The sequence below is a fragment of the Lasioglossum baleicum genome, unplaced genomic scaffold, assembly GCF_051020765.1.
Source record: "Lasioglossum baleicum unplaced genomic scaffold, iyLasBale1 scaffold0027, whole genome shotgun sequence".
Taxonomy (NCBI): domain Eukaryota; kingdom Metazoa; phylum Arthropoda; class Insecta; order Hymenoptera; family Halictidae; genus Lasioglossum; species Lasioglossum baleicum.
The window spans coordinates 119,012-134,699 of record NW_027469087.1 but is presented as its reverse complement, the minus strand read 5'-3'; the positions used below and the strand labels follow the sequence as shown (position 1 = coordinate 134,699).

The 15,688-nt window shown below is 49.1% G+C and overlaps 2 protein-coding genes across 2 annotated transcripts; both read right to left on the bottom strand.

The window, feature by feature from the left end:
* Positions 1–3,728: 3,728 nt before the first annotated feature.
* Positions 3,729–5,903, bottom strand: LOC143219374 (uncharacterized). Its single transcript, XM_076445389.1, has one exon. The coding sequence runs from the start codon at positions 5,901–5,903 to the stop codon at positions 3,729–3,731; it is 2,175 nt and encodes a 724-aa protein (XP_076301504.1).
* Positions 5,904–9,825: 3,922 nt separating this feature from the next.
* On the bottom strand, positions 9,826–12,337 carry LOC143219373 (uncharacterized). Its single transcript, XM_076445388.1, has 2 exons — positions 10,225–12,337; positions 9,826–10,115 (listed from the first exon to the last, which is right to left on the bottom strand). Exons 1-2 carry the CDS (start codon positions 12,335–12,337, stop codon positions 9,826–9,828), a joined length of 2,403 nt encoding a protein of 800 aa, XP_076301503.1.
* Positions 12,338–15,688: the final 3,351 nt, after the last annotated feature.

Here is a 15,688-nt window from a genome sequence, read left to right as displayed (position 1 = left end):
GGGGGTCGACCGGCAGGTCGCATCTTTGTAGAGGGGGGAGGGGATTATTGCTCCACCTCGCCCCCCGCGACCTGCCCACCTCGGGGGCGCCTTAACGGCCAGCCCCCCTTGGCGGCGGTGGAAGTACTAAGTAGTCCCACCGTCGCCATTACGTCTGCGGCCTCTTACAGGGGGCCGTCGGCCTCGTCGGGGTTGCCCCGCCGATGCTAGCCTCCTGGGGGTGAGGGGGTCGGCTTCCCTCTCCCTCTCCGCTGCCTCGTTCTGCGTTATCACAATCTCGCAGAAGGAGGCAAACGCTGCTCTTGACCTCTCGCTGCCGATCATGTGGTCCACCACGACCGGCAACGAGAGGTCCATCCCAATAACGCCCCTTAGGTCTCTGCGCGTCGCCGACCTCGCTGGACATTCTTCCAGCGTATGCCGCGCAGAGTCCTGGGCCTCCTCGCAGTGGTGGCACTGCGATCCTCCCAGTGCCAGTTATGAACACACAGTTCGAGGAAACGGCGGTATGAAGGTAATTTAACTTATGCGCATGCATTGCTGCAACTTGTGCTGTATAATTTAGAATTTTTGTTACCGCGCCATCCGATTTTTATACATGTGCAAATACTCGTACACCCTGCATTGTATTTTTTTCCGCACGCGACAAGGAGGGGACAGAGGCGAGTTCCGGCTCGCGTCTGTCCCCTCCCCCCGTCCCACCCCCTGGTCGAACCGCATAAAACTTAAAAATATGATAAAATAAAATATAAAATCAATAAATGAAAACGTGTATAGATAAAATTGATAAAATAAAAGTCAATAAATAAATAAATAATAATAAGTAAATGAATGCAATGGACAAAAAACAACAAACATAAGAAGGGGGGGGCAAAATAAAGGGGAATAAAAGATAAAGATAAAATTTATAATATAGAATAAAATGAAATATCATAAAATAAAAGGAGGGTGGTCGACCGGCAGGTCGCATCTTTGTAGAGGGGGGAGGGGATTATTGCTCCACCTCGCCCCCCGCGACCTGCCCACCTCGGGGGCGCCTTAACGGCCAGCCCCCCTTTGGCGGCGATGGAAGTACTAAGTAGTCCCACCGCCGCCATTACGTCTGCGGCCGCTTACAGGGGGCCGTCGGCCTCGTCGGGGTTGCCCCGTCGATGCTAGCCTCCTGGCGGAGAGGGGGTCGGCTTCCCTCTCCCTCTCCGCAGCCTCCTTCTGCGTTATCACAATCTCGCAGAAGGAGGCAAACGCTGCTCTTGACCTCTCGCTGCCGATCATGTGGTCGACCACGACCGGCAACGAGAGGTCCATCCCAAAAACGCCCCTTAGGTCTCTGCGCGGCGCCGACCACGCTGGACATTCTTCCAGCGTATGCCGCGCAGAGTCCTGGGCCTCCTCGCAGTGGTGGCACTGCGATCCTCCCAGTGCCAGTTATGAACACACAGTTTGAGGAAACGGCGGTATGAAGGTAATTTAACTTATGCGCATGCATTGCTGCAACTTGTGCTGTATAATTTAGAATTTTTGTTACCGCGCCATCCGATTTTTATACATGTGCAAATACTCGTACACCCTGCATTGTATTTTTTTCCGCACGCGACAAGGAGGGGACAGAGGCGAGTTCCGGCTCCCGTCTGTCCCCTCCCCCCGTCCCACCCCCCTGGTCGACCCGCATAAAACTTAAAAATATGATAAAATAAAATATAAAATCAATAAATGAAAACGTGTATAGATAAAATAGATAAAATAAAAGTCAATAAATAAATAAATAAATAATAAGTAAATAAATACAATGGACAAAAAACAACAAACATAAGAAGGGGGGGCAAAATAAAGGCGAATAAAAGATAAAGATAAAATTTATAATATAGAATAAAATGAAATATCATAAAATAAAAGGAGGGGGGTCGACCGGCAGGTCGCATCTTTGTAGAGGGGGGAGGGTATTATTGCTCCACCTCGCCCCCCGCGACCTGCCCACCTCGGGGGCGCCTTAACGGCCAGCCCCCCTTGGCGGCGATGGAAGTACTAAGTAGTCCCACCGCCGCCATTACGTCTGCGGCCGCTTACAGGGGGCCGTCGGCCTCGTCGGGGTTGCCCCGTCGATGCTAGCCTCCTGGCGGAGAGGGGGTCGGCTTCCCTCTCCCTCTCCGCAGCCTCCTTCTGCGTTATCACAATCTCGCAGAAGGAGGCAAACGCTGCTCTTGACCTCTCGCTGCCGATCATGTGGTCGACCACGACCGGCAACGAGAGGTCCATCCCAAAAACGCCCCTTAGGTCGCTGCGCGGCGCCGACCACGCTGGACATTCTTCCAGCGTATGCCGCGCAGAGTCCTGGGCCTCCTCGCAGTGGTGGCACTGCGATCCACCCAGTGCCAGTTATGAACACACAGTTTGAGGAAACGGCGGTATGAAGGTAATTTAACTTATGCGCATGCATTGCTGCAACTTGTGCTGTATAATTTAGAATTTTTGTTACCGCGCCATCCGATTTTTATACATGTGCAAATACTCGTACACGCTGCATTGTATTTTTTTCCGCACGCGACAAGGAGGGGACAGAGGCGAGTTCCGGCTCGCGTCTGTCCCCTCCCACCGTCCCGCCCCCCTGGTCGACCCGCATAAAACTTAAAAATATGATAAAATAAAATATAAAATCAATAAATGAAAACGTGTATAGATAAAATAGATAAAATAAAAGTCAATAAATAAATAAATAATAATAAGTTGTTGCACCGAACCCTGACTGAGGTGTCGGCGTCTTAAATGACCGAACAATCGTTTCTACTGCGGAAGGAATCGAGGTGGTATTCAGGCTCAACGTATTACTCAATGGAGGCCGAGTTTCTACGACCTCCGCAACAATTTTAATTTACCAATATGAATTTCGAAGTACAAGGAAGTTGTCCACTGACGAATAATAGTATAAATTACAAAATACTCCGCGGGGCTTTTGATGCCTTACAGCTTCGGACGCGGAGGATTGCTACGTTTAAAGATCGAACGGTTTTAATTTGCTCGCGGCGAAAGACGACGTTGTATGGTGGTATACTAGCGGATACACAAGACAAGACCTGCGAATTTGTGCTGCTATTTATAGTGGGCAGGCTGGTTGTTCGGGACTAGGACGGAGTGGGGAATTTGAAATAAACGTTTTAATTCCTGACATTGGACGACAGTTCGACAGTTGACGCTGTTTTGGTAAAGGAACCGAGAACGGGTAGCGGGCGAGCTCGAAGGATGCCCCTCATGGTTACTGCTGCCGTGTTTAGTACACACGCGGTCGGCTCGGCGTTTACCTATGAGTTCGTTCCTCTCGGTTCGACGTCAAATCCGCACAGCTGATGGTTGAAAACGCTAAACACGTGAGCGTGTTCTTACGATCGGAGCCTCGACCTCAAATCTCTCTCTGGGCAAGCGATCCTTTACCGCGGTCTCCCGCTCGCGGCATGTACGCGTCAAACAATACCGCCCGCCTTGCGCGAACGCGCAATCGACATGTAATACGCAGCGTACGAATCTTGCCCAGCTGGAATAGTCGTGAGCTGGAAGCGTCCACCCGTACTGAGCTGGCTACTGGTCTGCGTTTTAGGGTGCCTGTTGTTTCGTTGAATGCGATGTCTTTGCTGGTAGCCGGCGAGACTACGGTTTGCGTAATTCCTTTGTCCCTTGAGGTTTTATAGGTTCCTGTAACAGACTCGGTAATTGGTTAACGGGGAGTGCGGGACTCAACGTTAGTTAACGGGCAAGATGCACAGCCGGGTAATGGGACGAAGATATGCTGAGGTCTTCGTACGGACCTCGACGACTCGAACGTTTCCGTCTTTTCCGGGGAACGTTTTTTGAATTCGCCCCATTTCCCATTTGTTTGGCGGCATAGTTGGATTTTCAAGGAGGACGATGTCCCCTTCCTGTATCTGCTTCTGCTTGCTGGACCACTTGTAACGGGATTGGAGTTCCTGCAGATACTCTCGCGACCACGTTATCCAGAGCAATTCATGGAATTTCTGAATACTTTGCCATCGCGAAAGATGTGTTATTGGTTCGTCGATAACGGCGGGCGTTGGGCGCGCGTTTAACGGTCCGCCTATTAAAAAATGTCCTGGCGTCAATATTTCGAGACAATCTACGTCGTCTCTTACTCGAGTTAAAGGGCGCGAATTGAGAGTAGCCTCAATTTTGCAGAGCAGTGTGGTCATTTCTTCTGCGGTGGGGGTGAAGGTCCCGACTATACGCCGCAGATGATGCTTGACGGAGCGTACCGCGGCCTCTTGCATTCCACCGTGATGCGGGGCGCCCGGGGGGTAAAAGGACCAGTCGACGTGTAGTTCCGAGCATCGAGTTTTAATGTCCGGTGACCCGACGATCGTGACGAAATCCCGGGCGAGCTCGCGAGCGGCACCGACGAAATTTGTGCCGTTGTCTGAGACGATCGTTCGCGGTATTCCCCGACGTGAGATGAATCGGTCGAATGCCGCGAGGAACGCATCGGTCGAGTAATCATGGACCAGTTCTAAGTGAACGGCGTGAGTCGCGAGACAAATGAATACTCCGATGTATGCCTTGTGCGCTCGTTTACCGCGTCCCGCTGCGTCTCGCACCTGGTAAGGGCCCGCGTAGTCGATCCCGATATTCGCGAACGGGGCAGAAGGGCGACAACGAGCCGGCACCAGGTCCTGCATAATTTGCGTGGCGGTCTCCGCCCGCCATCGTGCACATCTTACGCAGCGGTGAATAATCCGGCGCGCGGAATCACGGATACCGATGATCCAATACTTCTGCCGCGCGGTAAACACCGTTATTTGAGTGCCGCCGTGTACCGTGCGCAAATGCGCATCCAGGAGAATTAGTTCCGACACGTGATGCTTTGGCAGGATAATGGGGTGTTTCGTTTCCCAGGGCAGGAATGAATTTCGCAGCCGGCCCCCTACTCGTAGAATACCGAAAGTATCCCAGAAGGGGTTGAGTTTTAAGAGAGGGGATCGCGAATTTAAACTCTTGGAATTCGCGATCGCGGTGATTTCCGTTGAGAATGTGCGCATTTGTATTGTCCTGAGAATTTTCGTTTCCGCTGCTCGAAGTTCGGAGACGGTTAGGTAAGCCTGTTCGGCTTCGGTTTTGTGACGCGTTTTGTCAATGAATCGTTGCACGTAACCGAACACCCGGATTAAGCGAGGCCAAGTGGAAATTCGAAGCAGGACGTCCCATTCCTCGAGGTGCGTAGTCGTGAGGACTGCGGCCTTACTTCTTCCTTCTTCCGTGTCGTACCTTTGCTGAGGTGGCCACTGTTGCTCGTTCTCCTTTAACCACGACGGTCCCTCGATCCAAAAGGTCGAAGCGAGAAGATCCGCTGCTTTGACTCCGCGAGAATTTAAATCGGCAGGATTTGATTTCGTCGGTACGTGCTTCCAGATTGCCGTTGGTAGCGTCGTGTGGATTTTCGAGGTCCGGTTTGCGACCGTGGTTTTCCAGGTGGCGGGGTGTTTCTGAAGCCAGGCAAGGACGATGGTTGAATCCGTCCAACATACGACTCGACTCGCGGCTACTTGAAGGGATCGAATCACATGGTCCATTACGTCGGTCAACATTACAGCTCCGCTCAATTCTAAGACGGGTATTGACAGTGTTTTAATTGGTGCAACTCGTGATTTTGCTGCAAGCAGCGTGGTGTACGTATTGCCACTGAGTGAGGACACCCGTGCGTAGATCGCACATGAGTAAGCCGCATTGGAAGCGTCGCTGAAGCCATGAAGCTGCATCTCGAGCAAGTCCGGGCCGTAACGTATCCAACGTGGTATCCGCATTGCATTAAGAGCGCGCCAGTCCATGCAGAACGAATTCCAAGTCTCTTGCGTAGTGTCCGAAACCTTATTGTCCCAGTCGATCTTTTCGAGCCATTGCTGTTGCATGAGGATCTTTGCCCGTACGATCACCGGAGATAACCAGACCAATGGCCGGTCGCGACTCGTGCGCGCGTTACTGGATCAAGGTTCACAATTATCCTTCATCTCAACGAACCTTACAAATGATAATAACACAGATAACAATTCACACAAACAATAGCAACACAAAATAACAAATGCAAAATAAGGGAAATTTATAAAAATACACTGTTCTAGTTTTTTAAAAAAATCCCTTATTTTGCATTTGTTATTTTGTGTTGCTATTGTTTGTGTGAATTGTTATCTGTGTTATTATCATTTGTACTAACATACTCAATACAATCCTTCAAAGATGCAGAACAGAAGGGGGCTGGCACGTAGGGTGTATCAAGCAAACAGACTGGGGGTGCCATCAATTATTGCTGGGATTGGGCAATTATTGTCTTCGTCCACAGATTCATTATTGCCACACACATTAATAGCAGTAGGTGATGTGTTGAGACAAGCTGATCATGATCATCTTAGAAGCTTCACAACATGGATGGCTAGGCCATTAATCGCAGAAGTGATGGCCAGATCTTGGAGTGTTACCTATGGGACTAATGATGAGAATGTAATATCAGCCCGAATCTATGGAGACCTAGCTGCTATTTCATCAGCCAAAAACAATACTACAATTGCCGATTGTATGGCATCCCGTACGTATATTTTGAGTGTACTACGACACAACACTCCACATCCTAACGAGATGAGAGGATTGATAACCGATATAGTGAGAAAATGCAGAGCGACAGGTGCTCAGAGAATAGCTGCAGCTGATTGCAGGGGTATTATTGAGCCTCCAGTTGACATATCTCATCAAACATATATCTTCTATGAAATGCGTGGGCACGTTATTCCAGATACCCTGTTTGCTGTTGAGGAGACAAGATTGTTATGGGCCAATCTCAGAAATCCTGATATAGATCACGTAGAGCTTGAGAACTTAAACCCTGATTTAGTTCCAAATTATGATGAAATTTGGGCTAATGGATCTGATGATATGATCTTGGGCTACTTTGAAGCTAAAGCTAGACAAAACCCTGATAAAAGCAGAGCATTATTTGCATCTGCTATTTTTTGTTTCCTGACAGCGATATCAAAGCAATCTAGCATCACCCAGGCCTGGGTAACCCGACGCAGAAGAATGTTCCAAGAAAATCTACCCGGAGTAAATTTATATGATCATATCAATGACACCATTGTTAAGCACTATAATAGATTCTATTTTCATAATGATATCACTGCTAATGAAGTGTACAAACAGTTAGTGACATGCTGGTCTATGTTACAAGGACCTGAGGGACTACCCTTGACATGGATTTTGGAGCAGTCAGCCAATAATCACGTAACAAGCCTTACTACTATCGCAGATGTTGTCACCAAGTTACGTTATTTTGATACCGAGCTACTGATCAATAAGGGAATCCCTCAATCGAATTTTGAGCAAGCTATGACCTTAGCGTTGGATCTTATGCGCAATGCCTTTAGCTCAGTGGTTAAACCCACCGTCAATATTAGAAAGTATGCTGATCCGGCTCGAAGGACCAAATTGTTGCACCGAACCCTGACTGAGGTGTCGGCGTCTTAAATGACCGAACAATCGTTTCTACTGCGGAAGGAATCGAGGTGGTATTCAGGCTCAACGTATTACTCAATGGAGGCCGAGTTTCTACGACCTCCGCAACAATTTTAATTTACCAATATGAATTTCGAAGTACAAGGAAGTTGTCCACTGACGAATAATAGTATAAATTACAAAATACTCCGCGGGGCTTTTGATGCCTTACAGCTTCGGACGCGGAGGATTGCTACGTTTAAAGATCGAACGGTTTTAATTTGCTCGCGGCGAAAGACGACGTTGTATGGTGGTATACTAGCGGATACACAAGACAAGACCTGCGAATTTGTGCTGCTATTTATAGTGGGCAGGCTGGTTGTTCGGGACTAGGACGGAGTGGGGAATTTGAAATAAACGTTTTAATTCCTGACATTGGACGACAGTTCGACAGTTGACGCTGTTTTGGTAAAGGAACCGAGAACGGGTAGCGGGCGAGCTCGAAGGATGCCCCTCATGGTTACTGCTGCCGTGTTTAGTACACACGCGGTCGGCTCGGCGTTTACCTATGAGTTCGTTCCTCTCGGTTCGACGTCAAATCCGCACAGCTGATGGTTGAAAACGCTAAACACGTGAGCGTGTTCTTACGATCGGAGCCTCGACCTCAAATCTCTCTCTGGGCAAGCGATCCTTTACCGCGGTCTCCCGCTCGCGGCATGTACGCGTCAAACAAAGTAAATAAATACAATGGACAAAAAACAACAAACATAAGAAGGGGGGGCAAAATAAAGGGGAATAAAAGATAAAGATAAAATTTATAATATAGAATAAAATGAAATATCATAAAATAAAAGGAGGGGGGTCGACCGGCAGGTCGCATCTTTGTAGAGGGGGGAGGGGATAATTGCTCCACCTCGCCCCCCGCGACATGCCCACCTCGGGGGCGCCTTAACGGCCAGCCCCCCTTGCCGGCGGTGGAAGTACTAAGTAGTCCCACCGCCGCCATTACGTCTGCGGCCGCTTACAGGGGGCCGTCGGCCTCGTCGGGGTTGCCCCGTCGATGCTAGCCTCCTGGCGGAGAGGGGGTCGGCTTCCCTCTCCCTCTCCGCAGCCTCCTTCTGCGTTATCACAATCTCGCAGAAGGAGGCAAACGCTGCTCTTGACCTCTCGCTGCCGATCATGTGGTCGACCACGACCGCCAACGAGAGGTCCATCCCAATAACGCTCCTTAGGTCTTTGCGCGGCGCCGACCACGCTGGACATTCTTCCAGCGTATGCCGCGCAGAGTCCTGGGCCTCCTCGCAGTGGTGGCACTGCGATCCACCCAGTGCCAGTTATGAACACACAGTTTGAGGAAACGGCGGTATGAAGGTAATTTAACTTATGCGCATGCATTGCTGCAACTTGTGCTGTATAATTTAGAATTTTTGTTACCGCGCCATCCGATTTTTATACATGTGCAAATACTCGTACACGCTGCATTGTATTTTTTTCCGCACGCGACAAGGAGGGGACAGAGGCGAGTTCCGGCTCGCGTCTGTCCCCTCCCACCGTCCCGCCCCCCTGGTCGACCCGCATAAAACTTAAAAATATGATAAAATAAAATATAAAATCAATAAATGAAAACGTGTATAGATAAAATAGATAAAATAAAAGTCAATAAATAAATAAATAATAATAAGTTGTTGCACCGAACCCTGACTGAGGTGTCGGCGTCTTAAATGACCGAACAATCGTTTCTACTGCGGAAGGAATCGAGGTGGTATTCAGGCTCAACGTATTACTCAATGGAGGCCGAGTTTCTACGACCTCCGCAACAATTTTAATTTACCAATATGAATTTCGAAGTACAAGGAAGTTGTCCACTGACGAATAATAGTATAAATTACAAAATACTCCGCGGGGCTTTTGATGCCTTACAGCTTCGGACGCGGAGGATTGCTACGTTTAAAGATCGAACGGTTTTAATTTGCTCGCGGCGAAAGACGACGTTGTATGGTGGTATACTAGCGGATACACAAGACAAGACCTGCGAATTTGTGCTGCTATTTATAGTGGGCAGGCTGGTTGTTCGGGACTAGGACGGAGTGGGGAATTTGAAATAAACGTTTTAATTCCTGACATTGGACGACAGTTCGACAGTTGACGCTGTTTTGGTAAAGGAACCGAGAACGGGTAGCGGGCGAGCTCGAAGGATGCCCCTCATGGTTACTGCTGCCGTGTTTAGTACACACGCGGTCGGCTCGGCGTTTACCTATGAGTTCGTTCCTCTCGGTTCGACGTCAAATCCGCACAGCTGATGGTTGAAAACGCTAAACACGTGAGCGTGTTCTTACGATCGGAGCCTCGACCTCAAATCTCTCTCTGGGCAAGCGATCCTTTACCGCGGTCTCCCGCTCGCGGCATGTACGCGTCAAACAATACCGCCCGCCTTGCGCGAACGCGCAATCGACATGTAATACGCAGCGTACGAATCTTGCCCAGCTGGAATAGTCGTGAGCTGGAAGCGTCCACCCGTACTGAGCTGGCTACTGGTCTGCGTTTTAGGGTGCCTGTTGTTTCGTTGAATGCGATGTCTTTGCTGGTAGCCGGCGAGACTACGGTTTGCGTAATTCCTTTGTCCCTTGAGGTTTTATAGGTTCCTGTAACAGACTCGGTAATTGGTTAACGGGGAGTGCGGGACTCAACGTTAGTTAACGGGCAAGATGCACAGCCGGGTAATGGGACGAAGATATGCTGAGGTCTTCGTACGGACCTCGACGACTCGAACGTTTCCGTCTTTTCCGGGGAACGTTTTTTGAATTCGCCCCATTTCCCATTTGTTTGGCGGCATAGTTGGATTTTCAAGGAGGACGATGTCCCCTTCCTGTATCTGCTTCTGCTTGCTGGACCACTTGTAACGGGATTGGAGTTCCTGCAGATACTCTCGCGACCACGTTATCCAGAGCAATTCATGGAATTTCTGAATACTTTGCCATCGCGAAAGATGTGTTATTGGTTCGTCGATAACGGCGGGCGTTGGGCGCGCGTTTAACGGTCCGCCTATTAAAAAATGTCCTGGCGTCAATATTTCGAGACAATCTACGTCGTCTCTTACTCGAGTTAAAGGGCGCGAATTGAGAGTAGCCTCAATTTTGCAGAGCAGTGTGGTCATTTCTTCTGCGGTGGGGGTGAAGGTCCCGACTATACGCCGCAGATGATGCTTGACGGAGCGTACCGCGGCCTCTTGCATTCCACCGTGATGCGGGGCGCCCGGGGGGTAAAAGGACCAGTCGACGTGTAGTTCCGAGCATCGAGTTTTAATGTCCGGTGACCCGACGATCGTGACGAAATCCCGGGCGAGCTCGCGAGCGGCACCGACGAAATTTGTGCCGTTGTCTGAGACGATCGTTCGCGGTATTCCCCGACGTGAGATGAATCGGTCGAATGCCGCGAGGAACGCATCGGTCGAGTAATCATGGACCAGTTCTAAGTGAACGGCGTGAGTCGCGAGACAAATGAATACTCCGATGTATGCCTTGTGCGCTCGTTTACCGCGTCCCGCTGCGTCTCGCACCTGGTAAGGGCCCGCGTAGTCGATCCCGATATTCGCGAACGGGGCAGAAGGGCGACAACGAGCCGGCACCAGGTCCTGCATAATTTGCGTGGCGGTCTCCGCCCGCCATCGTGCACATCTTACGCAGCGGTGAATAATCCGGCGCGCGGAATCACGGATACCGATGATCCAATACTTCTGCCGCGCGGTAAACACCGTTATTTGAGTGCCGCCGTGTACCGTGAGCAAATGCGCATCCAGGAGAATTAGTTCCGACACGTGATGCTTTGGCAGGATAATGGGGTGTTTCGTTTCCCAGGGCAGGAATGAATTTCGCAGCCGGCCCCCTACTCGTAGAATACCGAAAGTATCCCAGAAGGGGTTGAGTTTTAAGAGAGGGGATCGCGAATTTAAACTCTTGGAATTCGCGATCGCGGTGATTTCCGTTGAGAATGTGCGCATTTGTATTGTCCTGAGAATTTTCGTTTCCGCTGCTCGAAGTTCGGAGACGGTTAGGTAAGCCTGTTCGGCTTCGGTTTTGTGACGCGTTTTGTCAATGAATCGTTGCACGTAACCGAACACCCGGATTAAGCGAGGCCAAGTGGAAATTCGAAGCAGGACGTCCCATTCCTCGAGGTGCGTAGTCGTTAGGACTGCGGCCTTACTTCTTCCTTCTTCCGTGTCGTACCTTTGCTGAGGTGGCCACTGTTGCTCGTTCTCCTTTAACCACGACGGTCCCTCGATCCAAAAGGTCGAAGCGAGAAGATCCGCTGCTTTGACTCCGCGAGAATTTAAATCGGCAGGATTTGATTTCGTCGGTACGTGCTTCCAGATTGCCGTTGGTAGCGTCGTGTGGATTTTCGAGGTCCGGTTTGCGACCGTGGTTTTCCAGGTGGCGGGGTGTTTCTGAAGCCAGGCAAGGACGATGGTTGAATCCGTCCAACATACGACTCGACTCGCGGCTACTTGAAGGGATCGAATCACATGGTCCATTACGTCGGTCAACATTACAGCTCCGCTCAATTCTAAGACGGGTATTGACAGTGTTTTAATTGGTGCAACTCGTGATTTTGCTGCAAGCAGCGTGGTGTACGTATTGCCACTGAGTGAGGACACCCGTGCGTAGATCGCACATGAGTAAGCCGCATTGGAAGCGTCGCTGAAGCCATGAAGCTGCATCTCGAGCAAGTCCGGGCCGTAACGTATCCAACGTGGTATCCGCATTGCATTAAGAGCGCGCCAGTCCATGCAGAACGAATTCCAAGTCTCTTGCGTAGTGTCCGAAACCTTATTGTCCCAGTCGATCTTTTCGAGCCATTGCTGTTGCATGAGGATCTTTGCCCGTACGATCACCGGAGATAACCAGACCAATGGCCGGTCGCGACTCGTGCGCGCGTTACTGGATCAAGGTTCACAATCATCCTTCATCTCAACGAACCTTACAAATGATAATAACACAGATAACAATTCACACAAACAATAGCAACACAAAATAACAAATGCAAAATAAGGGAAATTTATAAAAATACACTGTTCTAGTTTTTTAAAAAAATCCCTTATTTTGCATTTGTTATTTTGTGTTGCTATTGTTTGTGTGAATTGTTATCTGTGTTATTATCATTTGTACTAACATACTCAATACAATCCTTCAAAGATGCAGAACAGAAGGGGGCTGGCACGTAGGGTGTATCAAGCAAACAGACTGGGGGTGCCATCAATTATTGCTGGGATTGGGCAATTATTGTCTTCGTCCACAGATTCATTATTGCCACACACATTAATAGCAGTAGGTGATGTGTTGAGACAAGCTGATCATGATCATCTTAGAAGCTTCACAACATGGATGGCTAGGCCATTAATCGCAGAAGTGATGGCCAGATCTTGGAGTGTTACCTATGGGACTAATGATGAGAATGTAATATCAGCCCGAATCTATGGAGACCTAGCTGCTATTTCATCAGCCAAAAACAATACTACAATTGCCGATTGTATGGCATCCCGTACGTATATTTTGAGTGTACTACGACACAACACTCCACATCCTAACGAGATGAGAGGATTGATAACCGATATAGTGAGAAAATGCAGAGCGACAGGTGCTCAGAGAATAGCTGCAGCTGATTGCAGGGGTATTATTGAGCCTCCAGTTGACATATCTCATCAAACATATATCTTCTATGAAATGCGTGGGCACGTTATTCCAGATACCCTGTTTGCTGTTGAGGAGACAAGATTGTTATGGGCCAATCTCAGAAATCCTGATATAGATCACGTAGAGCTTGAGAACTTAAACCCTGATTTAGTTCCAAATTATGATGAAATTTGGGCTAATGGATCTGATGATATGATCTTGGGCTACTTTGAAGCTAAAGCTAGACAAAACCCTGATAAAAGCAGAGCATTATTTGCATCTGCTATTTTTTGTTTCCTGACAGCGATATCAAAGCAATCTAGCATCACCCAGGCCTGGGTAACCCGACGCAGAAGAATGTTCCAAGAAAATCTACCCGGAGTAAATTTATATGATCATATCAATGACACCATTGTTAAGCACTATAATAGATTCTATTTTCATAATGATATCACTGCTAATGAAGTGTACAAACAGTTAGTGACATGCTGGTCTATGTTACAAGGACCTGAGGGACTACCCTTGACATGGATTTTGGAGCAGTCAGCCAATAATCACGTAACAAGCCTTACTACTATCGCAGATGTTGTCACCAAGTTACGTTATTTTGATACCGAGCTACTGATCAATAAGGGAATCCCTCAATCGAATTTTGAGCAAGCTATGACCTTAGCGTTGGATCTTATGCGCAATGCCTTTAGCTCAGTGGTTAAACCCACCGTCAATATTAGAAAGTATGCTGATCCGGCTCGAAGGACCAAATTGTTGCACCGAACCCTGACTGAGGTGTCGGCGTCTTAAATGACCGAACAATCGTTTCTACTGCGGAAGGAATCGAGGTGGTATTCAGGCTCAACGTATTACTCAATGGAGGCCGAGTTTCTACGACCTCCGCAACAATTTTAATTTACCAATATGAATTTCGAAGTACAAGGAAGTTGTCCACTGACGAATAATAGTATAAATTACAAAATACTCCGCGGGGCTTTTGATGCCTTACAGCTTCGGACGCGGAGGATTGCTACGTTTAAAGATCGAACGGTTTTAATTTGCTCGCGGCGAAAGACGACGTTGTATGGTGGTATACTAGCGGATACACAAGACAAGACCTGCGAATTTGTGCTGCTATTTATAGTGGGCAGGCTGGTTGTTCGGGACTAGGACGGAGTGGGGAATTTGAAATAAACGTTTTAATTCCTGACATTGGACGACAGTTCGACAGTTGACGCTGTTTTGGTAAAGGAACCGAGAACGGGTAGCGGGCGAGCTCGAAGGATGCCCCTCATGGTTACTGCTGCCGTGTTTAGTACACACGCGGTCGGCTCGGCGTTTACCTATGAGTTCGTTCCTCTCGGTTCGACGTCAAATCCGCACAGCTGATGGTTGAAAACGCTAAACACGTGAGCGTGTTCTTACGATCGGAGCCTCGACCTCAAATCTCTCTCTGGGCAAGCGATCCTTTACCGCGGTCTCCCGCTCGCGGCATGTACGCGTCAAACAAAGTAAATAAATACAATGGACAAAAAACAACAAACATAAGAAGGGGGGGCAAAATAAAGGGGAATAAATGATAAAGATAAAATTTATAATATAGAATAAAATGAAATGAGAGGTGAGACATTCTTTCGGTCCAGCTCGCTAAGGGTTCTACCTCAAGGTCGACTGGCGAATCTTGACTCGCTCGCACACAGGACGCGGGTTTTGGTTCGCGTCCGAAATTCAGAAATGCTGGCGACGCTTGCAGCACGGAGTGGTACGCCGAGTTATAAGCAAAACGGAATTTCGCAATATTCGCGTCCCAAGTGCGATGATCGTTGCCGATGAACGCCACGATCATGGTTTTTAATACGCGATTAACCCGTTCCACCGGGTTTGCTTGGGGGTGATATGGGGGAGTCGTCGTGATCGTGATACCGTAAGTTTTCGCGACCTCGTGAATGGCTTTGTTCACGAATTCGGTACCGTTGTCCGTGAGTAAGACCTCGGGCGTTCCCCACCGTGAGAATACTAGATCTTCGAGCGCCTCGGAAATCTTTACCCCGGTGGCCTTCCGGAGGGGACAACACTCGACCCACTTGGTAAACAGGTCTTGTATGACCAATAAGTATGCGAAGCCTGCACGACTCGGGGGAAGCGGGCCCATGATATCTGTCGCGACCACCATCCAGGGTGCTCCGATTCGACGCCGTCCCATCAACCCAGAAGGGAGTGCTTGCTCTACCTTCGTTAACTGGCAGATGGGGCAGCGTCGCACGTATTCTACTACCGTGCGGAACATTCCTGGCCAGAAATATCGCGTCGCGATTCGGTGGTACGTCTTCTCCACCCCTAGGTGACCCGCTTGCACCTCGTCGTGCGCTTCTCGCAATATTTCCGTTCTGTTATCGGCCGGGATGACGAGTTTCCACTCGTCTAAATCCTGACCGAGGATCTCTGATAGTAACGGGTCGGTACGTCGGTGGAAAAGTTGCCCCTCGCGGATAAGCCATTCGGGGAATTTCTCCGGGCTCCCCTCTACGTCCCGAAATCTCTGTTCATACCATTCGAGC

Bases quoted from the DNA above. Each gene is read 5' to 3' on its own strand.
- LOC143219374 (XM_076445389.1), bottom strand. From the start codon at position 5,903: ATGCAACAGCAATGGCTCGAAAAGATCGACTGGGACAATAAGGTTTCG.
- LOC143219373 (XM_076445388.1), bottom strand. From the start codon at position 12,337: ATGCAACAGCAATGGCTCGAAAAGATCGACTGGGACAATAAGGTTTCG. The intron at 10,116-10,224 runs GTACGAAGACCT...AGTCTGTTACAG, and splicing joins CGTTCGAGTCGTCGAGGTCC to GAACCTATAAAACCTCAAGG.